The 27,597-nt window shown below is 36.2% G+C and overlaps 1 protein-coding gene across 9 annotated transcripts in view; it reads right to left on the bottom strand.

Annotated features, from left to right (window-relative positions):
- LARP1B (La ribonucleoprotein 1B) overlaps window positions 1–27,597 on the bottom strand; it is a 133,110-nt gene that overhangs the window by 20,770 nt on the left and 84,743 nt on the right. For all 9 annotated transcript variants that reach the window (XR_014310879.1, XM_082727557.1, XM_082727556.1 and 6 more), the window contains exons 12-14: window positions 26,714–26,837; window positions 3,893–4,104; window positions 3,334–3,440 (exon numbers count right to left, since the gene is read on the bottom strand). Coding sequence is in view for 8 of the 9 variants with exons in the window: in XM_082727557.1 (XP_082583683.1) it covers window positions 3,334–3,440; window positions 3,893–4,104; window positions 26,714–26,837 (443 nt within the window). In the remaining variant the exon portion in view is untranslated. The remainder of the gene's footprint in view (window positions 1–3,333; window positions 3,441–3,892; window positions 4,105–26,713; window positions 26,838–27,597) is intronic.

Raw genomic sequence — 27,597 nt, forward strand, 5'->3', positions numbered from 1 at the left:
GAAACACAAGCAGGATAAATACCTTGTGAGTCACACATATATATACACATATAACCATACCCATATCTAGATCCATCAAAGAATTTTATACTCAATATGAATATCTTTCAAAATAGAAAAAGACAAACTTCTCCTGATAAACAAAAGTAGATAGAATCCACTCCTAACAGACCTGTACACTGAGAAATTTTTAAGAAATAAAGAACATTACAAATGGTAAAAATGAGAGCAAATGTTTGAAAAATATCTCACATTGGGGCGCCTAGGTGGCTCAGTCAGTTAAATGTCTGCTTTCAGTTCAGGTCATGGTCTCAGGCTTCTGGGACTGACCCGAGGAATCATCTACCCATCTAGCTTCCTGCTCAAAGGGGAGTTTGCCTCTCCCTCCTCGCCCTCCCCAATGCACTCTCTCTCTCTCTCTCTCTCTCTCAAATAAAAACTCTATAAATAGATAGATGATAGATAAAATAAAAATTTCTCATGTTTTTAAAAGATAACTGTCTAAAGAAAAGTAATAATAAAGCTATATCACAGAGGATGGGAGGAAATGGAACTTTATGGTATTAAGATTCTTATGCTATACATGTAGTGGTATAATATTATTTGAAAGTAGACTAAGTTGAAATGTATATTATAAACAGGAGAAGACCAGTAAAAAATAAGAAATATAAGTGAGAGGCCAATGGTAGAGATAAAATAGAATTATTATAAAAACTCAGCCTGGGTGGCTCAGTGGGTTAAGCCACTGCCTTCGGCTCAGGTCATGATCTCAGGGTCCTGGGATCGAGTCCCGCATGGGGCTCTCTGCTCAGCAGGGAGCCTGCTTCCTCCTTTCTCTCTCTCTGCCTGCCTCTCTACCTACTTGTGATGTCTCTCTGTCAAATAAATAAATAAAAAATCTTAAAAAAAAAAAAAAAACAGGGGCGCCTGGGTGGCTCAGTGGGTTAAGCCACTGCCTTCGGCTCAGGTCATGATCTCGGGGTCCTGGGATCGAGTCCCGCATGGGGCTCTCTGCTCGGAAGGGAGCCTGCTTCCTCCTCTCTCTCTCTGTCTGCCTCTCTGCCTACTTGTGATCTCTGTCAAATAAATAAATAAAATCTTTAAAAAAAATAATAATAATCCTTAAAAAAAAAAACAAAACAAAACTCAGCCAATCTTGGGGCGCCTGGGTTGCTCAGTGGGTTAAAGCCTCTGCCTTCGGCTCAGGTCATGATTCCAGGGTCCTGGGATCAAGCCCCACATCAGGCTCTCTGCTCAACAGGGAACCTGCTTCCCTTCCTCTCTCTCTGCCTGCCTCTCTGCCTACTTGTGACAAATAAATAAATAAATAAATAAAATCTTTCAGATAAATAAATAAATAAATAGCTCGGCCAATCCAAAATATGGAAGAAAAAAGAACAAAGAAGAGATGAAAAAAGTAGAATACAAAATTTAAAAAAAATTAAAATTAAAAGGGCAGATTTAAATCCAACCATATCCATAATTACATTAAGGTAGGTGATCTAAAGATATGGATGTTGATAGTAAGGTGAGGCTGTGTGTGGAAGGCAGGGAATGCAGGGTGTCTAAGGGAACTCTCAGTACCTTCCACTCAATTTCTGCTGTGAACCTAGAACTACCCTAAAAAGTAGGTCAATTTAAAAAAATATACAGTCATTTTTTTTTTTTTAGATTTTATTTATTTATTTATTTGACACAGAGAGATCACAAGCAGGCAGAGAGAGAGGAGGAAGCAGGCTCACTGCTGAGTGGAGAGCCCGATGCGGGGCTCGATCCCAGGACTCTGAGATTATGACCTGAGCTGAAGGCAGTGGCTTAACCCACTGAGCCATCCAGGCGCCCCAACAGTCATTTTTATAAATACTTGTCTGTCACCCCTGAATTAAGCTCCAGAAAGGCAGGGTCTGTAATTATCTTGTTCCCTGCTATATACTCAGTGCCTAGGAAAGTGTCCAACACAACGTTAAGCCCCTGCTTTCCTGATACATTTTACTTGTGGAAGAACATGGAGTGGTGCCTGGGAATAAATAAATCACTATATAGATGAATTATTAATAATGAAAGATATAACATAATAAAAAAATGAATTATAACGAACACATTCCTAACTAAACGTTCTATTAAATGTTCTAACTAAACTAAATATTACTGACTAAAATCTTTCACCATTATTTGTTGATCTCTAAATATATTGCTCTGATTAAGAAAAACAACAACAACAACAACCCATACTGGAGGGGTGCCTAGGTGGCTCGTTGGTTAAGCGTCTGACTTACAGCTCAGATCATGATACCAGGGTCCTGGGATCAAGCCCTATGTTGTTGGGCTCCCTGCTCAATAGGAAGCCTGCTTCTCTCTCTGTCTTTTCCCCGGCTCGTGCTTTCTTTCTCTCTCTAATAAATAAAAATCTTTAAAAAAAATAGCCTGGAAAGTAAACTCTCAAAATCACTTAGAACACAATAACCCTAAGTATACAGTAGGTGTGTAAAAAACATATACACATTTTATATTTTATGGATAATATATCTAATGAGAACAAAATGTAAAAGTACCAAATAAATAGCACTGGAAAGACAGAGGTGGAGATTTTCAGATCGTGATAAATTCACTAGCTTTTCTTTGAATGAAACTATTTAATCCTCCCCTTCTAGTAACTAAAGAATACTTTTTCCTAAGCTATATCTTCATTTAGAAAGTTGGTCAGATAATTATTCTGAAAATATCTACACAAACAGAAGTTTACAAGAAACACACAGCAAATAGTAGCAAATCACCTCTGCATCCACTGTATAAGATAAAATATACCATGTTATATTGAACAACTGGGACTATCAAAGGTTTGCTCTATCATCTCTTCTGAGGTAAATAAGTCTTTAAAAAAAATAAAGCTAAAACAAAAACCACTTACTACTAATAGTCAACTAATCTAAGTTATTTTCCCTCAAAAGGAAAAACTTCAAAATAACAAGGTGTTTTATTTCCATAGTCTTTTTATAGTTTGAGTAGTTTGTTTAGCACATTAATTCACTAAGAACCCACTATGCCACTGAGAATCTGGAATCTTTCATAAACTTAAATATTTTCTTATCTAAGAGTACACATTTGTGAAAACTAGTTTAAATGGGGAAAAAATTGTCCTATTCAATTATTCCTTAATGTACTTATTGGAAAATTGTCCCATTTATTTCCCTTTCTTCTGTTTCTTTTTAAAAACTATTTTCATTATTCCATATTTTGCTAACATAAATTTTTAAATATTCCAAATGTCTAATTAGTAACTATTTTCAACAAACTTAAAATAAAAAACAAAGCAATGTTTGACAAATACAGTACCTGACAGCAGATGTTCTTGGCCCATGATCTCTGGAATCCATTACCCAACCAACATGACACTCTAGAGGGGGATTTGTACTATGTCTTGTTTTTCTCTTTCTTGGACTCTAAAGAAAAAGAAGTCAAACATTGCAATTATTTCAGTGTGTGAACTTCACAAGTAAATTGAAACCCTCTGACTGTAAACTAGCTCAAACATTTTCATACTGTGGATGACACATTATGAAATCACATGAAGTCACAAAACTTAAACATCTCACATACAAGTTACAAAACTTAACAAAGAAGGTCCTTTGCTAGGATTCAACCCAAGGATTAAAGGAAATACAATTTAGTGTGAGTCTTCATTATACCTTCTGATCAATATTAATTATGCTACAAATTTTAAGGAAGTTATTCCTTAACCTGAGAAAACATCACTGGTAAAATACCATTTTTAAGTGAGTTCTTACAATCTAAACTATATATTTTTAAAAATATGATAGAAACTAAAAAGTCTCATTTTGGAATGTTAAAGGATATAAAATGCAGCCTTTATATTCCTGGTAGTTTTGTATACCTTTACATCAATAGCTTTTGGTTCTTTAACAACAGGATAAAATCTTGGTGTTTTATTTGGATCTTGTAACCTAGGTGTTCGAGGTGTTTTAGGTGTTCTTGCAGGATAAATTCTAGGAGAGTCTGGAACTGCCGTGGGCAATGAACGGGCCATTGTTACTGAAGATATTTCTGAAACATCAGATAGCTTCAGGGCTAATTCATCACTCAAACCTGCAAAGCAAAAAAGTAGTTAAATGTATTTAGATGCTAAGAAAGGGGGCACCTGGTTGGCTCATGGGTTAAGCCTCTGTCTTCAGCTCAGGTCATGATCTCAGGGTCCTGGGATCAGCTCACATCAGTCTCTCTGCTCAGTGGTGAGCATGCTTCCCCCTCTCTCTGTGCCTGCCTCTCTGCCTATTTGTGATTTCTCTGTGTCAAATAAATAAATAAAATCTTTTAAAAAAAAGATGCTAAGAAAGTATTTTACTTGAGAACAAAAGTAATTCTGAAATTTTCCACTCTCAAAAGACTTTTTCATTAGAAACATTTAAATATGTAAGAATAAAAAATAAACACTGTCTGCACGTTACCTACTTTACAAAATTTTAATTTTGCTCTATCTGTTTCTGACTTTTGTAAAAAGAAAAATAGTCTGAAGCCCACTATATAACCTATCCCAACCCTATTTCACTTCTCCTCAGAGACAACCAGGCTTTGAAATTTGGTATTTTTATCTATTATTATATACATATATGTAATAACATTATTTTGTATAATTAACTTCACATAAATGACAACATACTATATGTATCATTTTATAAGCTTTTACAGTCATATTTTGAGACTTGATTATTCAAATTCTATTCATATCGCTTTGGTTTATTCATTTTTATTGTAAGAGATTATGCTATTATACAAATATATTAAAATTTCCATTCTCCTGAAGCTACACATTTATGTTATTTCTAAATTTTTGGTATAATCAAAGATGCTACAGTGAACATTGTTAAATATGTCTTTCTTTACAGGTATGAGCATGTCTCTAAGGTTCATATGTGAAATGGAAATGTTGACTAAAATGACATATGTATCTTCGGATTGATTACTGATTGTCAATGTGATTTCTATAATGAATGGTTTCACCAGTTTATACTCCCAGCAGCAGCATGAAAAGTCTCAGCAATTTAATACCCTGGCTAAGATTAGGTTTTGTTTAGATGTTTAAATATTTTTCTCTCATGGGATTTAAATGGTATTTATAATTTTTGGTTCTAGTGAGCCTATTTTTATATGTATAGTCATCATTCAGATTTCCCCTATCATGAGCTTACCATTCATATCCTGACCATATTACTATTGGGTTGCTTTGCTTATTAATTAATTAGTTTGTAAAAATATCATGGTAATTAGATACTAATAAGTAAGCAAGCAGAATACATATGGTTTTTCTTCAGAATTATCAATGTGATCATCAATTCAATTTTTGTTCATCATTCAACAAATATTAAGTGCCTACTATATGCCCAGCACTATTCTAAACACAAGGCTATAAATTCAAAAGTGAACTTACCTACCCTATTGCCTAATTTCCCTAACTTCCCCCTTTCTCCCATTTAGAATGGGAGGATATCAGAACATTTTTTGAGGAACAAATTAGGTGATTTCATGTATCTACTTACCCATCAGTGTTTTTCTTTTGCCTCCAGGAGAAGTCTAATCTCTTTATCATGTCATATTAAGACTTTACTGATTTTGACTCCTCAACTGTCTTTCACCTCTTCAGTTCTGGTGCCCCAGATAGCAACCTACTTGACCCTGTTTTCTTGCTTGATACCTTTTCATATGCTTTTTCCTCTCTCTGTAAGTCCCTTTCCCTTATCTTTTCACACCCAATTGAACTCATATCCTTCCTTTAATACCCAGCACAGATATTACTTTCCCTGGGAACTTGAAGCATTACTTGAATATCTCTGCCAATAAAATTAATCAATTCTTCTTTTGTGCCACCTCTAAATTAAAATTTAGTTTTTATATATTATCCCGTTAGCCAGTAAGAACAAGTCCCAGTGGTTCCCTAAAAGCAAGGGCCACAATCTTGTATTTGTATACCACTGCCTACAATAGCGTTAAACATATACCCACCAAATGACTGATAACTGAATTGTTAATACAGATTTTCTTTGGATCAAAAAGCTATATAATCACAAGGATAAAACTATGATTATAAACTGAAAAATATGTTCAATTTAAAATTTAAATATTTAAAGATCTAGGGACAATAATAGTAAGCTTCCTAACATCCAGATTATGGTTTTCAAATTCCATTTCCCACTGATGTGGTCCTCTAAAAGAAATAAAGTCTGGAGCACAAAGTATAATATGAGCCTGAATTCAGTCAGAAAGCACTGAAATTTAAAAAAAAAACCACAAAAACAAAAACTAGAATAGGTCATGAGGATACAGCAGCAAACTTCAGTGGACCCCACCAGCCAAAAATGAAGTACTCTAAACACTAAAAATAATGACTGAAATTGATTAAAGATGTCAAATAAGAAAGTTCTATGAATTCATAATGGTACCTTAAAACTTAATCACATGTGTAGGTTGCTAGGGCACAAAACTCATTGTTCTAAAAATTGATAAACTGAACACAGAGAAAGAAACAAGCATTTATCCTTTTCCTGGAAAAATTGAAATTCAGAGTAACAAAAGAGTTGATAAAAGAACACTCTTCTTTACAGAATTCTAGGTAAGAAACACAGAAGGAATGATAGAATTAAAAGATGACTTAAAAAAAGAGATCATTTTGCAAAATAAATAAATAAATAAATAAAGATCATTTTGCAACTCTAATGAAATAGAAAATCTAGGGAATTTCCACCAATAACTCTTAAAACCATTTAGTAAAATGTTGAAATGAGATTCAACATCAAAGATATGATCCCTGAAAGTAATAATTGATAAAGTGGACTTCGCTAAAATGATAAAAAAAAAATCTGATACATGAAGGACACTGTCAAGAGAATAAGAAAAGTCACAGGCTGAAAATATTTCAAAAGACACATCTGATAGAGGACTTTTACACAAAATATATAAAGAACTCTTAAAATTCAACAATAAGAAAACAAACCAATTAATAAATCTCAACAGATACATTAAAGAAGTAATATATGTGGCAAATAATCATAGGCAAAGATGTTCTACATCAGATGTCATTGGGGAAAAATATATGAAAGTCAAATACCACTATACGCCTATGAGAATGGCCAAAATCCAGAATACTAGCAACACTGAATGCTGGCAAGGATATGAAGCAAGAGGATCTCTTATTCATTAGTGGTGGAAATGCAAAATGGTATGGTCACTTTGGAAGACAGTTTGGCGGTTTCGCACAAAGCTAAACATATCTTACTATATGATCTAGGAGTCATCCTCTTTGGTACATACTCAAAGGAGCTGAAAAGTTATGTCTACACAAAAACTTGCACATGGATGTCTAGGTAACTTTATTCATAACTGCCAAAACTTGGGACCAATGAAGATGTCCTTCAGTAGGTGAATGGACAAACTAAGGTATATATTATAGACAATGGAATATTATGCAGTGCCTAAAAACATATGAACCATGAAAAGACACAGATGAAATTTAAATGCACATTACTAAGTGAGAAAAACCAATGTGAAAAGGCTACTTACTGTAGAATTCCAACTATTCAATATTCTGGGAACGGAAAACTATGGAAACAGTGGAAAGGTTAATAGCTGCCAGGAGGTATGGTGGGGGAAAAGTGATAGGTGAAATACAGAGGATTTTTACTTTGTATGATACTATAGTGATGGATACATGTCTATATACATTTGTCAAAACCCAAAGAATGTACAATGCCAGGAGTGAACCCTAATGTAAACTATGGACTTTGGGTTATTATAATGTGTTTGTGTAGGTTCATCCATTGTAACAAATGCACCATTCTGATGTGGGATATTGCTATGAGGAAGCAGCATCTTTCACCAAATGGGTGATGGTCATGTAAGCTCCGGGCAGGGAGAAAAATGGGAAATCTTTGTATCTTACCCTTAATTTTACTGTGACCCTAGAACTGTTATAAAAGAAAAAAGTCTTTAGAAAAAAGAAGTTGAAGGGAAACTTTATGATGAATGGGATCAGGCCAATAACATTTTTTTTTAAGATTTTATTTAATTTTTTGACAAACAGAGATCACAAGTAGGCAGAGAAGCAGGCAGAGAGAGAGGAGGAAGCAGGCTCCCCGCTGAGAGGAGAGCCTGATGTGGGTCTCCATCCCAGGATCCTAGGATCATGACCTGAGCTGAAGGCAGAGGCTTTAAACCACTGAGCCCCCCGGTGCCCTAGGCCAGTAACATTTAAATCCAATGATCAATAATAGCACCAGTAAGACAGACTAAAAGACACTGTATGAAGTAATTGGAAGTAAATAGCTCCTTTGAAAAAAAAAGTCTTGCCACCAGAAAATTAAAATCCTGAATATACTTAATGTTCTATACCTAAGTACTAATTCATAGGTAATAGAGGAGATAAAGGAATACACTGATTGATATGAAGATAGAAACATATAAATCTGGATTGTAAGAAATCTTAAGACAATTTAACCAGTTTTTTCAATGAGTCATTGGCAAGGAAAAATAAGAGGAATGCTTACAGATTAAGAGTAACTTAATTGTCCTATCGATCAAATGGAATGTATGTTTCTTTGTTCCTGATTCAAATAACCAACTTGAAAAAGATAAATACCAGACATCACGGAAAACCAAACATAAACTGCATGTATATATGTTTGTGATATAAAATGAGGTACTTGCAGAAGTAATGGTATTTATTTGAATGAATGAGATTCAACATGAAATACCAAAAACATATAGGGAACAAGGTATGGATGAAAAAAAAGTCAAACTATTAACAATTGTTAAAATTAGGTAAGAAAATTACATGGGGTTCATTAGCAGTCCTCCCTTCTTTTGATTTTACCTAAACATTTCCGTATTAGAAATTAAAGTTTTATATTTATTTAATTTGATTTAATTACATGTAAATTTTACCCATGAATAAGAGCAGATAGGTCAATTTTGTGAAGACTAGGATCTATAAAGGGTTATCTCAAAAGAAACATTTTATAAAATTTTTACAGTGTATGTATACCAATTTGCAATATTTTGAGATAAAATATCAAAAATGGTTAAGATAACTGAAATAGCTAAAATATTTACAGTAGATATAAAATTGTATTATTAGAAATATAAATCATTAGGTAACAAGAAATATATTAAAGTTATTTTTTAGACAATTTTAAGCCCAGGATGCTATATGAATATCATCTGGATATCATACCTTCTTAATCAAAATGATAGGGCATCTTTTGTGCAAGAATGTCCAAAAATAGCATTTTTCATAATAGCAATAACTGGAAAAAATCAAAATATCAGCTACCAACTGGATAAACAAAATGAGTATGTCTGTAGTATAGAATATTACTAAGCAATAAAAACATCAATATCAGCAATGACACAGATTAATCTCAAATATACTATATTAGTTGGAAAAAGCCAGATACATGAAAACATATCATATGGCTCCATTTATATGAAACTTCCAACAAAAAGCAGATCACTGGTAACTTCAAAGACTGAAATTGAGTGTAGAGACTGACTGCAAATGATCATGAGGGAGCTCTCTAGTGTGATAAACTGTTCTAAAACTGAATTCTGGTGCTACTGGACAACTATACAAAATCTCTGAAAGTCATGAAACAGTACACAAATGGGTTAGTTTTAGGGTATGTAAACCACACCTCAAAAAAGCTATAACGAAACAAAACCAAAGACCACTCTTCAGGGAACCTCAATTGTGACTGTCAATCATACAGTTTCTGCTACAAGTATATCAAAGAAGACTGATTTTAGAGAACTAGGATAAAGTACTGATTTTCAAAGTATAGGTCTACCAGTATCATCAGCATGACATGCAAACTTGTTAGAAGTGTACATGCTCAGGTCCCACCTCCATTTACTAAATCAAAAACTCTGGGTATGGAGTTGTTTAATTTGTTTTAACAAGCCTTCTAGGTGAATGTGATACTTGCTGAAGTTTAAAAACCAATGGAGGAAGGAGTATGCTAATTATTCTTCTACTTAAGATTTTCCAAATTTTATAACTGTCTAATCAAATCTTGGGACAGTTGCATACCTGAACCATCTGAACCTTGTCCCTAGCCCTCATTGTCTTTATAGTTAGGAACTGCCTTTATAAAACCAGAATAATATCATGCTGTTGGTGTTCAATGAAGATTGACAGTAAAAAAAAAAAAATGCTGTACGAGGACTGGCAATTTAGTTTTCTTTTCAAAATAAAATGCCTTTGAAGCAGGACTAAGCAAGTGTTTTCTGTAAATTAAAGACAGTATATATTTTTGGCTTTTCAGGTTATAAAGTCACTGATGAAACTAATCAATCCTGCCATTGTAACATAGCCACAGATCATATGTAAGTAAAGGTGTGGCCAGATTAGGCCATGGAAAGTCAGTTTTGATTTATCATATACTCACTGTATCAGAGCAGTTAGATATAAATCCAAATACTGGATTTACACTTTGCTTACAAAAGAAGTCATTACAACCATATTTCATATATTAAGTAAGATAGAGGAATGTATAAACATATCAAAAAGAGATAAAGATGATAATAACTAAACTTCTAGAGAAGAAAAACATAAAAGCTGATATTTAAAATGCACTGAATGGGTATAAAAATATATTAGAGATTAGAAAAGACTGATGAAGACATAGGAATAGAAATAACCCAAACAAAACAGAAAGAAAAACAAACTGGGGAAGAAAAAAAAAAAGAGCATTAGTAAGGTAGGGAACAACTTCAAGTAGTCTAATATACATGTAATTGAGTTCTTGTAGTTGAAAAGGAAACAGAAAAGAATTACAGAAAAAAATAAGTTTTTACAATATAAAATGTTGGGGCACCCAGGTGGCTCAGTCAGTTAAGTGTCTGCTTTCAGCTCAGGTCATTGATCCCAGCCCCACAGGGAGCCTGCTTCTCCCTCTGTGGGTGCTCTCTCATCCCTCTCTTTCTCTCTCAAATAAATGAATAAAATCTTTTTAAAAATAATAAAGTGTAAAATGTTAATTTAAAATAATGGCTGAAATTTTTCCAAATTTGATTAAAAATATATGCACACATATATCCAAAAACTCAAAAAGCCTCAAGCACAGGAACATGAAGAAAATTATACCAAGACAATCATAATTAAATTGCTTACCACAAGGGATAAAGAGAAAATATTAAAAGTTGCCAGAAGGGGAATGCAAGCTGGTGCAGTCACTCTGGAAAACAAGATAGAGGTTTCTCAAAAAGTTGAAAATACAACTACCCTTCGACCCAGAAATTGCACTACTGTATCTTTATCCCAAAGATACAAATGTAGTGATCCGAAGGGGCACGTGCACCTCAATGTTTATAGCAGCAATGTTCACAATAGTCAAATGATGGGAAGAGCTTAAATGTCCATTAACACATGAATGGATAAAGAAGATGTGGTATACATATACAATGGAATATTACACAGCCATAAAAATGAAATATTGCTATTTACAAGAATGTGGACAAAACTAAAGAGTATTATGCTAAGTGAAATAAGACAATCAGAGAAAGACAATTATCATATGATCTCATTCATATGTGGAGTTTAAGAAACAAGGCAAAGGACCATAGGGGAAGAGAAGAAAAATGAAATAAGAGGAAATCAGAGAGGGAAACAAACCATAAGAGACTCATAATCAAAGGAAACAAACTGAGGGTTGCTGGAGGGAAGGATGGTGGAAGGATGGGATGGCTGGGTGATGGACACTGGGGAGTGTATGTGTTATAATGAGCACTGGATATTATATAAGACTAATGAATCATAGACCTGTACCCTGGAAACAAATAATGATTTATATGTTAATTAGCTGAATTCAGGATTTTAAAGTGGGTTCCTGTGAGTGTCAACCACTCTGACAATTGGCCAGATAAAACTTGGAGAAAGAGTGACATAGTTTCTGTAAACTTGGAGAGAGAAGTAGCAGAGGAAGTAGAAGGAAGAGATGGGAGTGTGACAGAGCCAATGAGAATTGGCTCACATACCCAGATGGATATCTTTTTTTTTAAATTTTTTATTTTTTATAAACATATATTTTTATCCCCAGGGGTACAGGTCTGTGAATCACCAGGTTTACACACTTCACAGCACTCACCAAAGCACATACCCTCCCCAATGTCCATAATCCCACCCCCTTCTCCCAAACCCCCTCCCCCCAACCCTCAGTTTGTTTTGTGAGATTAAGAGATTGGATATTCAAGGCCTTATATCTGTTGGGCTCTCTGTATTTATCCACTTTTTTTTTTGAATTTTTTATTTTTTATATACATATATTTTTATCCCCAGGGGTACAGGTCTGTGAATCACCAGGTTTACACACTTCACAGCACTCACCAAAGCACATACCCTCCCCAATGTCCATAATCCAACCCCCCTCTCCCAAACCCCCTCCCCCCAGCAACCCTCAGTTTGTTTTGTGAGATTAAGAGTCACTTATGGTTTGTCTCCCTCCCAATCCCATCTTGTTTCATTTATTCTTCTTCTACCCACTTAAGCCTCCATGTTGCATCACCACTTCCTCATATCAGGGAGATCATATGATAGTTGGCTTTCTCTGCTTGACTTATTTCGCTAAGCATGATACGCTCTAGTTCCATCCATGTTGTTGCAAATGGCAAGATTTCATTTCTTTTGATGGCTGCATAGTATTCCATTGTGTATATATACCACATCTTCTTGATCCATTCATCTGTTGATGGACATCTAGGTTCTTTCCATAGTTTGGCTATTGTGGACATAGCTGCTATAAACATTCGGGTGCACGTGCCCCTTTGGATCACTACATTTGTATCTTTAGGGTAAATACCCAATAGTGCAATTGCTGGGTCATAGGGCAGTTCTATTTTCAACATTTTGAGGAACCTCCATGCTGTTTTCCAGAGTGGCTGCACCAGCTTGCATTCCCACCAACAGTGTAGGAGGGTTCCCCTTTCTCCGCATCCTCGCCAGCATCTGTCATTTCCTGACTTGTTGATTTTAGCCATTCTGACTGGTGTGAGGTGATATCTCATTGTGGTTTTGATTTGTATTTCCCTGATGCCGAGTGATATGGAGCACTTTTTCATGTGTCTGTTGGCCATCTGGATGTCTTCTTTGCAGAAATGTCTGTTCATGTCCTCTGCCCATTTCTTGATTGGATTATTTGTTCTTTGGGTGTTGAGTTTGCTAAGTTCTTTATAGATTCTGGACACTAGTCCTTTATCTGATATGTCGTTTGCAAATATCTTCTCCCATTCTGTCAGTTGTCTTTTGATTTTGTTAACTGTTTCCTTTGCTGTGCAAAAGCTTTTGATCTTGATGAAATCCCAATAGTTCATTTTTTCCCTTGCTTCCCTTGCCTTTTGCGTTGTTCCTAGGAAGATGTTGCTGCGGCAGAGGTCGAAGAGGTTGCTGCCTGTGTTCTCCTCAAGGATTTTGATGGATTCCTTTCGCACATTGAGGTCCTTCATCCATTTTGAGTCTATTTTTGTGTGTGGTGTAAGGAAATGGTCCAATTTCATTTTTCTGCATGTGGCTGTCCAATTTTCCCAGCACCATTTATTGAAGAGGCTGTCTTTTTTCCATTGGACATTCTTTCCTGCTTTGTCGAAGATGAGTTGACCATAGATTTGAGGGTCTATTTCTGGGCTCTCTATTCTGTTCCATTGATCTATGTGTCTGTTTTTGTGCCAGTACCATGCTGTCTTGATGATGACAGCTTTGTAATAGAGCTTGAAGTCCGGAATTGTGATGCCACCAATGTTGGCTTTCTTTTTCAATATCCCTTTGGCTATTCGAGGTCTTTTCTGGTTCCATATAAATTTTAGCATTATTTGTTCCATTTCTTTGAAAAAGATGGATGGTACTTTGATAGGAATTGCATTAAATGTGTAGATTGCTTTAGGTAGCATAGACATTTTCACAATATTTATTCTTCCAATCCAGGAGTATGGAACATTTTTCCATTTCTTTGTGTCTTCCTCAATTTCTTTCATGAGTACTTTATAGTTTTCTGAGTATAGATTCTGTGTCTCTTTGGTTAGGTTTATTCCTAGGTATCTTATGGTTTTGGATGCAATTGTAAATGGGATTGACTCCTTAATATCTCTTTCTTCTGTCTTGCTGTTGGTGTAGAGAAATGCAACTGATTTCTGTGCATTGATTTTATATCCTGACACTTTACTGAATTCCTGTATAAGTTCTAGCAGTTTTGGAGTGGAGTCTTTTGGGTTTTCCACATATAGTATCATATCATCTGTGAAGAGTGATAATTTGACTTCTTCTTTGCCGATTTGGATGCCTTTAATTTCCTTTTGTTGTCTGATTGCTGAGGCTAGGACCTCTAGTACTATGTTGAATAGCAGTGGTGATAATGGACATCCCTGCCGTGTTCCTGACCTTAGTGGAAAAGCTTTCAGTTTTTCTCCATTGAGAATGATATTTGCGGTGGGTTTTTCATAGATGGCTTTGATGATATTGAGGTATGTGCCCTCTATCCCTACACTTTGAAGAGTTTTGATCAGGAAGGGATGCTGTACTTTGTCAAATGCTTTTTCAGCATCTATTGAGAGTATCATATGGTTCTTGTTCTTTCTTTTATTGATGTGTTGTATCACATTGATTGATTTGCGGATGTTGAACCAACCTTGCAGCCCTGGAATAAATCCCACTTGGTCGTGGTGAATAATCTTTTTAATGTACTGTTGAATCCTATTGGCTAGTATTTTGTTGAGTATTTTCGCATCTGTGTTCATCAAGGATATCGGTCTATAGCTCTCTTTTTTGGTGGGATCCTTGTCTGGTTTTGGGATCAAGGTGATGCTGGCCTCATAAAATGAGTTTGGAAGTTTTCCTTCCATTTCTATTTTTTGGAACAGTTTCAGGAGAATAGGAATTAGTTCTTCTTTAAATGTTTGGTAGAATTCCCCCGGGAAGCCGTCTGGCCCTGGGCTTTTGTTTGTTTGGAGATTTTTAATGACTGTTTCAATCTCCTTACTGGTTATGGGTCTGTTCAGGCTTTCTATTTCTTCCTGGTTCAGTTGTGGTAGTTTATATGTTTCTAGGAATGCATCCATTTCTTCCAGATTGTCAAATTTATTGCCGTAGAGTTGCTCATAGTATGTTCTTATAATAGTTTGTATTTCTTTGGTGTTAGTTGTGATCTCTCCTCTTTCATTCATGATTTTATTTATTTGGGTCCTTTCTCTTTTCTTTTTGATAAGTCGGGCCAGGGGTTTATCAATTTTATTAATTCTTTCAAAGAACCAGCTCCTAGTTTCGTTGATTTGTTCTATTGTTTTTTTGGTTTCTATTTCATTGATTTCTGCTCTGATCTTTATGATTTCTCTTCTCCTGCTGGGCTTAGGGTTTCTTTCTTGTTCTTTCTCCAGCTCCTTTAGGTGTAGGGTTAGGTTGTGTACTTGAGACCTTTCTTGTTTCTTGAGAAAGGCTTGTACCGCTATATATTTTCCTCTCAGGACTGCCTTTGTTGTGTCCCACAGATTTTGAACCGTTGTATTTTCATTATCATTTGTTTCCATGATTTTTTTCAATTCTTCTTTAATTTCCCGGTTGACCCATTCATTCTTTAGAAGGATGCTGTTTAGTCTCCATGTATTTGGGTTCTTTCCAAACTTCCTTTTGTGGTTGAGTTCTAGCTTTAGAGCATTGTGGTCTGAAAATATGCAGGGAATGATCCCAATCTTTTGATACCGGTTGAGTCCTGATTTAGGACCGAGGATGTGATCTATTCTGGAGAATGTTCCATGTGCACTAGAGAAGAATGTGTATTCTGTTTCTTTGGGATGAAATATTCTGAATATATCTGTGATGTCCATCTGGTCCAGTGTGTCGTTTAAGGCCTTTATTTCCTTGCTGATCTTTTGCTTGGATGACCTGTCCATTTCAGTGAGGGGAGTGTTAAAGTCCCCTACTATTATTGTATTATTGTTGATGTGTTTCTTTGATTTTGTTATTAATTGGTTTATATAGTTGGCTGCTCCCACATTGGGGGCATAGATATTTAAAATTGTTAGATCTTCTTGTTGGACAGACCCTTTGAGTATGATATAGTGTCCTTCCTCATCTCTTATTATAGTCTTTGGCTTAAAATCTAATTGATCTGATATAAGGATTGCCACTCCTGCTTTCTTCTGATGTCCATTAGCATGGTAAATTCTTTTCCACCCCCTCACTTTAAATCTGGAGGTGTCTTCGGGCTTAAAATGTGTTTCTTGGAGGCAACATATAGATGGGTTTTGTTTTTTTATCCATTCTGATACCCTGTGTCTTTTGACAGGGGCATTTAGCCCATTCACATTCAGGATAACTATTGAGAGATATGAATTTAGTGCCATTGTATTGCCTGTAAGGTGACTGTTACTGTATATGGTCTCTGTTCCTTTCTGATCTACCACTTGTAGGCTCTCTCTTTGCTTAGAGGACCCCTTTCAATATTTCCTGTAGAGCTGGTTTGGTATTTGCAAATTCTTTCAGTTTTTGTTTGTCCTGGAAGCTTTTAATCTCTCCTTCTATTTTCAATGATAGCCTAGCTGGATAGAGTATTCTTGGCTGCATTTTTTTCTCGTTTAGTGCTCTGAAAATATCATGCCAGCTCTTTCTGGCCTGCCAGGTCTCTGTGGATAAGTCAGCTGCCAATCTAATATTTTTACCATTGTATGTTACAGACTTCTTTTCCCGGGCTGCTTTCAGGATTTTCTCTTTGTCACTGAGACTTGTAAATTTTACTATTAGGTGACGGGGTGTGGGACTATTCTTATTGATTTTGAGGGGCGTTCTCTGAACCTCCTGAATTTTGATGTTCGTTCCCTTTGCCATATTGGGGAAATTCTCCCCAATAATTCTTTCCAGTATACCTTCTGCTCCCCTCTCTCTTTCTTCTTCTTCTGGAATCCCAATTATTCTAATGTTGTTTCGTCTTATGGTGTCACTTATCTCTCGAATTCTCCCCTCGTGGTCCAGTAGCTGTTTGTCCCTCTTTTGCTCAGCTTCTTTATTCTCTGTCATTTGGTCTTCTATATCACTAATTCTTTCTTCTGCCTCATTTATCCTAGCAGTGAGAGCCTCCATTTTTGATTGCACCTCATTAATAGCTTTTTTGATTTCAACTTGGTTAGATTTTAGTTCTTTTATTTCTCCAGAGAGGTCTTTTATATCTCTCGAGAGGGTTTCTCTTATATCTTCCATGCCTTTTTCGAGCCCGGCTAGAACCTTGAGAACTGTCATTCTGAACTCTAGATCTGACATATTACCAATGTCTGTATTGATTAGGTCCCTAGCCTTCGGTACTGCCTCTTGTTCTTTTTTTTGTGTTGAATTTTTACGTCTTGTCATTTTGTCCAGATAAGAGTAAACGAAGGGGCAAGTAAAATACTAAAAGGGTGGCAACAACCCCAGGAAAATATGCTTTAACCAAATTAGAAGAGATCCAAAATCGTGAGTGGGGAGAAAGGGGTTAAAAAGAGGTTCAAAAAGAAAGAAAGAAAAAAAAAGCAAAAAGAAAAAAAAAAGAAAGAAAGAAAAGAATTTTTAAAAAAAGAAAACACCTAAGAAAAATGTAAAAAAGAAAAAATATATATATTAGTTAAACTAGTAAAAAATCGTTAAAAAAGAAAAAGGTAACAGTTAAAAAAAAAAAAAATTTTACCCGAAGGCGAGAAAAAAAAAAAAAATGAAAAAGAAAAAATTAAATTAACTGCAAGACTAAAAAAAATCACAGGAAAAAAGCTATGAGTTCCGTGCTTGGCTTTTTCCTCCTCTGGAATTCTGCTGCTCTCCTTGGTATTGAAACCGCACTCCTTGGTAGGTGAACTTGGTCTCAGCTGGATTTCTTGTTGATCTTCTGGGGGAGGGGCTTGTTGTAGTGATTCTCAAGTGTCTTTGCCCCAGGCGGAATTACACCGCCCTTACGCGGGGCCGGGGTGAGTAATCCGCTCTGGCTTGCTTTCAGGAGCTTTTGTTCCCTGAGCGCTTTCCATAGAGTTCCGGAGGACGGGAATACAAATGGCGGCCTCCTGGTCTCCGGCCTGGAGGAGCCGAGAGCCCAGGGCCCCACTCCTCAGTGCGCCCTCAGAGAACAGCGCCCAGTTACTCCCGTCTGCCTGACCTCCGGCCTCGCTCCGAGCTCACTGAGCCTGCGACCGGTTCAAGGTAACCCCAAGCTGTGAGCTCACTGTCAGCTCTGTCTCTGTAGCCGGCTTTCCCGTTCCAATACCCGCAAGCTCTGCGACACTCAGACACCCCCGATCCTTCTGTGACCCTGCGGGACCTGAGGCCACGCTGACCCCGCGTGGGCTTCGCCCCGGTTTGGCCTCTGGAGCGATGTCCCTCAGCGGAACAGACTTTTAAAAGTCCTGATTTTGTGCGCGGTTGCTCCGCCACTTGCTGGGAGCCGGCCCCTCCCCCCGGGGTCTATCTTCCCTTCGCTTTGGATTCACGTCTCCGCCGGCCCTACCTTTCAGAAAGTGGTTGTTTTTCTGTTTCCAGAATTGCTGTTCTTCTTCTCTTCAATCTGCCGATGGATTTTCAGGTGTTTGCAATCTTTAGATAAGCTATCTAGCTGATCTCCGGCAAGCTGAAGCAGTCTCAGCTTGCTACTTCTCCGCCATCTTGACTCCTCCTCCTATCCACTTTTTTTTTAAATTTAGTTATTTAATTAGAGAGCATGTTTGCAAGCGGGAGGAGGGGTGGAAAGGGAGAGAGAATCCAAAGCAGACTGTGCATTGAACACAGAGCCAAGGCGGGGCTCAATCTCATGATCCTGAGATCATGACCTGAATGAAATCTAGAGTTGGGCACTGAACTGACTGAGCCACCACCCAAGCACCCACATCCTCTTGCTTGCTTGCTTGCTTGCTTGCTTTTTAAAGATTTTATTTATTTGACAGAGAGAGACACATAGAGAGAGGGAACACAAGCAGGGGGAGTGGGAGGGGGAGAAGTAGGTTTCCTGCCAAGCAGGAGCCCAATGTGGGGCTCAATCCCAGGACCCTGGGACCATGACTGGAGCTGAAGGCAGAGGCCAACTGACTAAGCCACCCAGGTGCCCCTCCACTTTCTTTCTTAATATTTTATTTTATTATTCCTACAGTTAGCAAGGCTGAGTTCCTTGCCAAAGCCTTCATAAATCTTGATTATTCCCACTTTCAATGTGGAATGATAATATCACACATGTAGTAAAGCAGGAAGAAAATATTCCTTACCAGCCCAATACAGATTTATGCCTGCAAACATAGCCTGCAAACTACACAAAGCACAATTTTTCCTCAAACTTGCATTCAGTTTTCATAAATATTGAAGTTTTTTTATAACATACAGACTAATATTTCAAAATCTGATGAAAGTTAACAAAAAGTCATTTAAGACTACTATTGATCAGTTACCCCCTGGTTGGAAACTTCCATTCAGATATTCAGGGGTCTTCCCTGAAAGCCACACAACAAAAACATTGTAAATTATTAAACAATGAGGCCACTGGATGCAGGTGTTTTATGTAAGCAAACCAAAATCTGAGACTGTAAATACCCAAGGTTATGAAATTGAAACATAAGGAAAACCAATCACAAACAGCGAATCAGGCTATAAGCTATAGCCAGTGTATAATTTCTTTACTTTGTCTTCGCCATTTCTCCATAAAAGTCTTTCCCTGAATTCCTGTGCATGAAGTTCTCCTGACTACTTCTGCTCTGGTACCATCCTCTTCCAACCAATTTTTGTTCAGCTCTTAAAATGTTCTATTCAGGCCCTTAATGGGCTGGATGACTCCTACCCACATTGGGGAAGGAAATCTACTTAACTAAGCCAATTAAAATACTAATTTCATCCAGAAACAGCCTCACTGATAAACCCAGAAATATTGTTTAACCAAATATTTGGGCAACTTCTGATCCAGTTCACACATAAAATTAACATCACAAAGGATAATATAGGAAAATCAATCACATTTCTACATAATAGCAATAAACAATTGGAAACTAAAGATTTTAAAGCACCATTTACAATAGCACCAAACCATAAAATACAGATATGGCTAACAATATATGTGCACCCAAACTTGTATCAAGAATAGAGAACTTTCAAAGTTAAATAAGAAAATAATTGACTATATACTTCAATAAAAAATTAAAAACAGGGGCACGTGGGTGGTTCAGTTGGTTAAGCCTCTGCCTTTGGGCATGATCTCAGGTTCCTGGGATTAAGCCCCAGTCTGAGCTCCTTGCTCAGCAGGGAGCCTACTTCTCCTTCTCCCTCTGTCTACTGCTCCCCCTGCTTGTTCTCTCTCTCTCTCAAAACATGCTCTTGTTAAATATATAAAATGTTAAAAAAAAATTAAAAACATAAAATAAGTTTAAAAAAAAAAAAAAGGGCACCTGGATGGCTCAGTTGTTAAGTGTTTGCTTTCAGCTCAGGTCATAATCCCAGAGTCCTGTTCAGCAGGAAGTATAACACTGAGGTCATGAGACCTGAGCCAAAATCGAGAGTCCACACTCAAACAACTGAGCCATGCAGGAACCCTTCCCCCTCTCACTTTTCACCTGTCAATCTTTTGGTATACTTTATTCAGCAGAGAGCTGATTTTTCTTTAAATCATCCATAATTGCTTTTCAAACTGAAAGTTAATCTATTCAACATTTTTTTCGACTTTATTTTTTCAGTGTTCCAAGATTCATCGTTTATGCATCACACTTAGTGCTCCATGCAATACATGCCCTCCTTAATATCCACCACCAGGCTCACCCAACCCCCAACCCCTTCCCTTCCAAAACCCTCAGTTTGTTTCTAGAGTCCGCATTCTCTCATGGTTCGTCTCCTCCAGGGATTTCTCCCAACACCCTTCTCCTCACCTTTTCCCAATGTCTCCATGTTATTTCTTATGCTCCACAAGTAAGTGAAACCATATGATACTTGACTCCTCTGCTTGACTTATTTCACTCAGCATAATCTCCTCCTGTCCACGTTGATAAAAAAGTGGGTATTCATCCTTTCTGATGGAGACATAATATTCCATTATATGTATGGACCATATCTTTTTTATCCATCCATCTGTTGAAGGCCAAGGCTCTTCACACTTTGGTGACTATGGCCATTGCTGCTATGAACATTGAGGTAAAGATGGTCTTCTTCTCACTGTATGTGTATCTTTGGGGTAAATACCCAGTAGTGCAATTGCAGGGTCATAGGGTAGCTCTATTTTTAATTTCTTAAGGAATCTCCACACTGTTTTCCAAAGTGGCTGCACCAACTTGCATTCCCACCAATAGTGTAAGAGGGTTCCCCTTTCTCCACATCCTCTCCAACACTTGTTGTTTACTGTCTTATTAATTTTTGGCCATTCTAACTGGTACCTCAATGTGGTTTTGATTTGAATCTCCCTGATGACTAATGATGATGAACATTTTTCCATGTGTCTGTTAGCCATTTGTATGTCATCTTTGGAGAAGTGTCTGTTCATGTCTTCTGTCCATTTTTTGATGTGATTATCTGTTTTGTGTGTCTTGAATTGGAAGAGTTCTTTATAGTTCTTGGATATCAGCCCTTTGTCTGTACCGTCGTTTGTGAATATCTTCTCCCATTCCATGGGTTGCCTCTTTGTTTTATTGACGGTTTCCTTTGCTGTGCAGAAGCTTTTGATCTTGACAAAGTCCCAAAAGTTCATTTTTGCTTTTGTTTCCTTTGCCTTTAGAGACATGTCTTAAAAGAGGTTGCTGTGGCCAATGTTGAAGAGGTTACTGCCTATGCTCTCCTCTAGGATTTTTGATAGATTCGTGCCTCACATTGAAGTCTTTTATCTATTTCGAGTTTATCTTTGTGTATGGTGTAAGAGAATGGTCAAGCTTCATTCTTCTACACATAGCTGTCCTATTTTCCCAGCACCATTTATTGAAGAAACTGTATTTTTTCCACTATATATTTTTTCCTGCTTTGTCGAAGATTATTTGAGCACAGAGTTGCAGGTCCATATCTGGGCTCTCTACTCTGTTCCACTGGTCTATGTGTCTGTTTTTGTGCCAGTACCATGTTGTCTTGGTGATCACAGCTTTCTAGTAAAGCTTGAAATCAGGCAATGTGGTGCTCCCAGTTTTGTGTTTCCTTTTCAACATTTCCTTAGCAATTCGGGGTCTCTTCTGGTTCCATACAAATTTAGGATTGTTTGTTTCAGCACTTTGAAAAATGCCAGTGGAATTTTGATTGGGATGGCATTGAAAGTATAGATGGCTCTAGGCAGTATAGACATTTTGACAATGTTTATTCTAATCCATGAGCATGGAATGCTTTTCCATCCTTTTGTGTCTTCTTCAGTTTCTTTCACGAGTTTTCTGTGGTTTCTTGAGTACAGATCCTTTACCTCTTTGGTTAGGTTTATTCCCAGGTACCTCATGGTTCTTGGTGCTATAGTAAATGGAACTGATTCTCTAATTTCCCTTTCTATATTTTCATTGTTAGTGTATAAGAAAGCATTTTTATGATTTTTATACATTGATTTTGTAGTCTGCCACATTACTGAATTGTCATATGAGTTCTAGTAGTTTAGGGGTGGAGTCTTTGGGGTTTTCCATATAAGGTATCATGTAATATGTGGAGAGAGTGAGTTTGACTTCTTCTTTGCCAATCTGAACACCTTTTATTTCTTTTTATTGTCTGATTACTATTGCTAGGACTTCTAGTACTCTGTTGAACAACAGTGGCAAGAGTGGGCATCCTTGTCATGTTTCTGATCTCAAAGGGATAGCTGTCAGCTTTTCCTCATTGAGAATGATATTCCTGTGGGTTTTTCATAGATAGATTTTATTAAGTTGAGGAATATTCCCTCTATCCTTTTTTTTTTTAAAGATTTTATTTATTTATTTGACAGACAGAGATCACAAGTAGGCAGAGAGGCAGGCAGAGAGAGAAGGAAGCAGGCTCCCCGCTAACCAGAGAGCATGACGCGGGGCTCGATCCCAGGACCCTAGGATCATGACCTGAGCTGAAGGCAGAGGCTTTAACCCACTGAGCCACCCAGGCGCCCCTCCCTCTATCCTTATACTTTGAAGCATTTTAATCAGGAATGGATGTATTCAACATTTTATTATCGTAAAAATATTGGATTGATTCTATCTTCTTAATTTTTTCTAATTTTTTGTTCCTATTTTTTAAAATTGGAAGTTGTAGTACACTAATAAAGATTAATAAATGTGTACCTAAATTTAAAAATAGAGAAGACTTGAACTGAGAACAAGAAATTAAGTATGGAAGAAATTCAAGCTTTCAAGAGCACTTTATTAAAAAAAAAAAAATCCCTGGTGCAAATAATGAGATTTAACCTAAAGACCTTACTTTACCTAGGAAGGCAAACACAGAGTTGATACCCACATACCCACCAATTAGAACAACACATAAATTCCAGATGCAGGCAAGCCTATATGTAGACCTTCCCAATGGGATTCTCCCCTTCTCTCAGGTGTAAATAATTATATTAAAATTTTGTATTAATAATTCCCCTTGCTGTTCATGGTTCCCATGTGCTATGCATGTACCATGAATTTTATGTTTTATATGATATTAAATTGAGTGAACTCCTTTGTGTCTAGCTTATACATCTTCTATTTTTAAGATTAACCCATTTTGTCACATGTAGCTTTAGTTCTTTCATTTCCACTGCTGTATATTTTCCCTTTACATGACTATAGCACATTTTACAATATAGTGTACTATAAATGGGCATTTTAAAAATTTCACTTGTTTTTTTCTATTATGAACAATGTTACTATAAGTGGTCTTTTGGAAAACATTTACAAGAATATCTCTTAAAGTGAAACTGTTGGGTTATAATAGGACATGTCACTGTGATTTCAATTTGCAAATGCAACAAAGTAAAGATGAGAGCATCTTTACTGGCCATTCAGTTTTTCTCTGTATGAATTTCCACTTAATGTTTCATTTACTACTTTTTCTGTTGATATTACCATTTTTTATGTTGATTTTTACAATTTAAGATTTTTACTATACCAATTTTTTATTACTTTTATGCACTACAAAATTCATCTCCTAATTTGGGACTTCCATTCTCTCCACAATGTACTGAGGAGCATAAGTAATCAATTTTAATGTACTCAGATTAAATAAGGCAAAAAAAAATCTTATAATTAGCCTGAACATACTTAGTGGAATACTCTAAGAATAGTTAAAAAAAAAATTTTGGCAGGAAGTCTGTTTCTTCCTGTCCCTCTGCCCCTACCCCAAGCTTGTGCCCTTTTGCTCACTCTCTCTCAAATAAAAAAATAAAAGTTTAAAAAGATTTAAAAGAAGTAACCTTTCAGTATTCATAGTAATAGTAGTATTTAATGTTATTATTCTAAAACTATTTTATCAAAGGATAAATAATAATCCTGCTACTGTGGTTAGGAACAAAGATTTTCTTTTCATGTAAGTAAAAAGCAGTACAAATACAAAAATCAAACAAATTAAAATTAAAACCTTTAATCCTAAAGTTGAACAGAAAATATCAACATGAGGTTATAATGTACTTTCCTCTTTTTTTTTTTTTTTAAGATTTTACTTATTTACTTGAGAGAGAAAGAGAGATAGCAAGAGAGAGCATGAACAGGGGTAAAAGGGAGATGGGGCTTGATCCTCGTACCCCGGGATCACAACCCAAGCAAAAGGCAGATGCTCAACCAACTGAGCCACCCAGGCTCCCCTAGTGTATTTTTCTTTAAAAAGAAAATCTCTAAACTCTTTCAATCAAAAAAACCCAGAAACAATAAACAACTCAGTAGCAACTCAAGCACTGACAAAACATTTATCATGCCTGCTGGCAAACAAAACAGTTAAACAGCCCAATTCCACCTATCACAGAAGAAAGCAATGCAAGATGGACTTGGAGCTAAAAGCCAGTAACTGATGAATGATGAAAGGATCAATAACTACAACAGGGGCGCCTGGGTGGCTCAGTCGGTAAAGCATCTGCCTGCAGCTCAAGTCATTATCTAGGGATTCTGGAATCCAGTCCCATGTTGGTTCCCTGCTCAATGAGGAGTCTGCTTCTCTCTCTTCCCTTGTTCTTCTTCCACCCCTGCTTGTGCTCTCTCCCTTTCTCTCAAATAAAATCTTTTAAAAAATGAACTATGATACAGTGAAACACATCTAATACATTTATGAAACCATAAGGATAATTTAAAACGAACACAAAAATTAAATGTCATTGGTCATCAATGAAAGATGTTAGGGAACCAGCTCATTACTTTGAAAACTAGTGAACAGAGAGAAAAAATTGAGCACTTATTCTCTTTTCTGTAAGAACTCTATCTGAGGGTAAACAAATAGCCAATTAGGGGGAATTTCTCTTTATGGAAGTATTCTATTAAATTTAAGAAGCAATGATAAAAACATAATTATCACCACTTTGCAGCCCCTTGCGACATAAAAGCTCCAAGCAATGATTATCAATGGCTATTAAGGCCACAATGAGACAGACAATTGAGCATTATGTGCCTCTTGATAGAAATATTCAATAATTACTTATGACATATTCTCACAAAAATTTAAGCCTCAATCTGATGAAGCCTCTATATCAAAATAATAGTTACAGAAAATTCAGGACCAGAAAACAGACTGAATGAAACTGAGATGATGCAATCAGCAAAACCCAGAATGTGAGAAATTCTACAGGACAACCCAGTTCCTTCAACAGTAAGTTGCAAGGAAAAAAATTATTTTGAACCTATAGATTAAACAAGACATATCAATCTTGGAATGTTCAAATTCATATGGATCCCAATTTTTTTAAGTGATAATTGAAGAAAAGTAAGTATGAACTAGATATTTGATATTAAGAAATTAATATTAATTTTAGCTGTGATAATGGCATATATTATTTATGTGTTTAAAAGAGTTCTTTTTAATGACACATACATAAATATGTAGGAATGAAAAAATATTAATAATAATCAGAAGTTTGCTTCAAAATTATCTAGTGGGAGTAAAGACAATGAGTGGAGCTAAGATGAAACAAAATTGGCTATGAAATTAGTAGCAAATGGGTACATGGGGGTTTCATTACATTACACAATTTGTTTTATTTTGGCATATACTTGCAGCTTTCCAAATTAAAAGTTTTTCTTTAACCTGCCTTCATGAAAAACTATAACAAAACCATTTACACTTGCCTGAAAATGTCGGATTCAATTTATGTATCTCCCAAATGTATTTATATGTTCACACTAAGCTAAGGCCTTAGGACAAAAGAATGGTGTTAGTTGTATATTTTAGGAATCAGCAAGTCAGTGAAAAATTTTATTTCAAAAAGAGAAACATTTCTAGCAACCTCAAAATCAAATGAGACACATAAAGAACCAACCAATCCTGTTTGCTTTTCAGTAAGCATCTGGGTTTGAGCATGATGTGGTGTTAGAACAGATGACTCCTACATCACCTATGTGATCACCTGCCTGTTCAACAGAAGTTAAGGTGGGATTATACTGTAAGGCTGACTTACCAAATTTACAGTCTGTACTGTCTGCCAAAGGATAAGTAACAGTTGAGTTTTAAAATTCTAGTCTTTTACCAGATACCTAAACGTTTTCCACAGATAGAAAAGCAGCAAACTTTGAAAACAATTTAGAAGTTTATTATTATTAATACTATTCAGAAACTATTACACACAAAAGCAGATTTACATACCTTGCCTGGACTGTGAAGGTGCTACACGAGCTTCTTGGTTTGGCTCAAAAGGAAGTTCAGGTGTTAGGTTTTCGAACTGCTCTTTACTAATGAGATTTAGCTTCTTAAAGTTCTCAACTTCTTGCTGAAGTAGAATGGAGGAATCTAATTACTCAACTGGCTAGGAGAGTGACCAACAAACAATAATTGTTACCAATCTCAAAAACCGAGTTCAACTACAACAGAAAAAAAAATGTCCTAATAAAGAATCTAGCATTATATTTATTAACAATTAATGTTTAGGACCTAAAAGAGGCACAGAGAACCCCCCAAATATTATGAATATTATATAACTAAAATACATTATAAGAGCACACATTCTAAATCATTCATTATTTGTTCTCTAGGGTATTATAGAGGTTACAAAGTAATCTAATAATGTATGTTCCCTACCCTTAAGGAATTTACAAGTTAGATGGAAAAAAAGAAAGGTACACATAAAAATTAGCAATATTAGGCAGCATATGAAAAATGGTATATTTGGTATAAGAATTGAGATCATCAGGGAGGCATTACAGAAGAGATGGGACAAGAATGAGAAATTCAGATGAGAAGCTTAGAACAAACAATCATTTATTAGAAAATAATTCAGTTAATGAGAAAATCTATATAGAATCAGTGGCAAAAAGGCCTGATATGGAAATGTGAGAAAGCTATGAGAAGACCTTTATACCAGACAAAGAAGTTTTCACTTCATTTTCTAGTAATAGGAAACATGTGATGAAAAATAAATCTAGATGGCCCTGGAGATTCATTTCTAACCCCCATTTATAAGGTTAGCAGCAAGAAGGCTTAGTGGGTCTCAGTGTTTTGAGCTTGAAGGAAGAACAGGCCATCCCTGCCTC

The sequence above is a fragment of the Mustela nivalis genome (genome assembly GCF_964662115.1).
Source record: "Mustela nivalis genome assembly, chromosome: 4".
Classification (NCBI taxonomy): Eukaryota; Metazoa; Chordata; class Mammalia; order Carnivora; family Mustelidae; genus Mustela; species Mustela nivalis.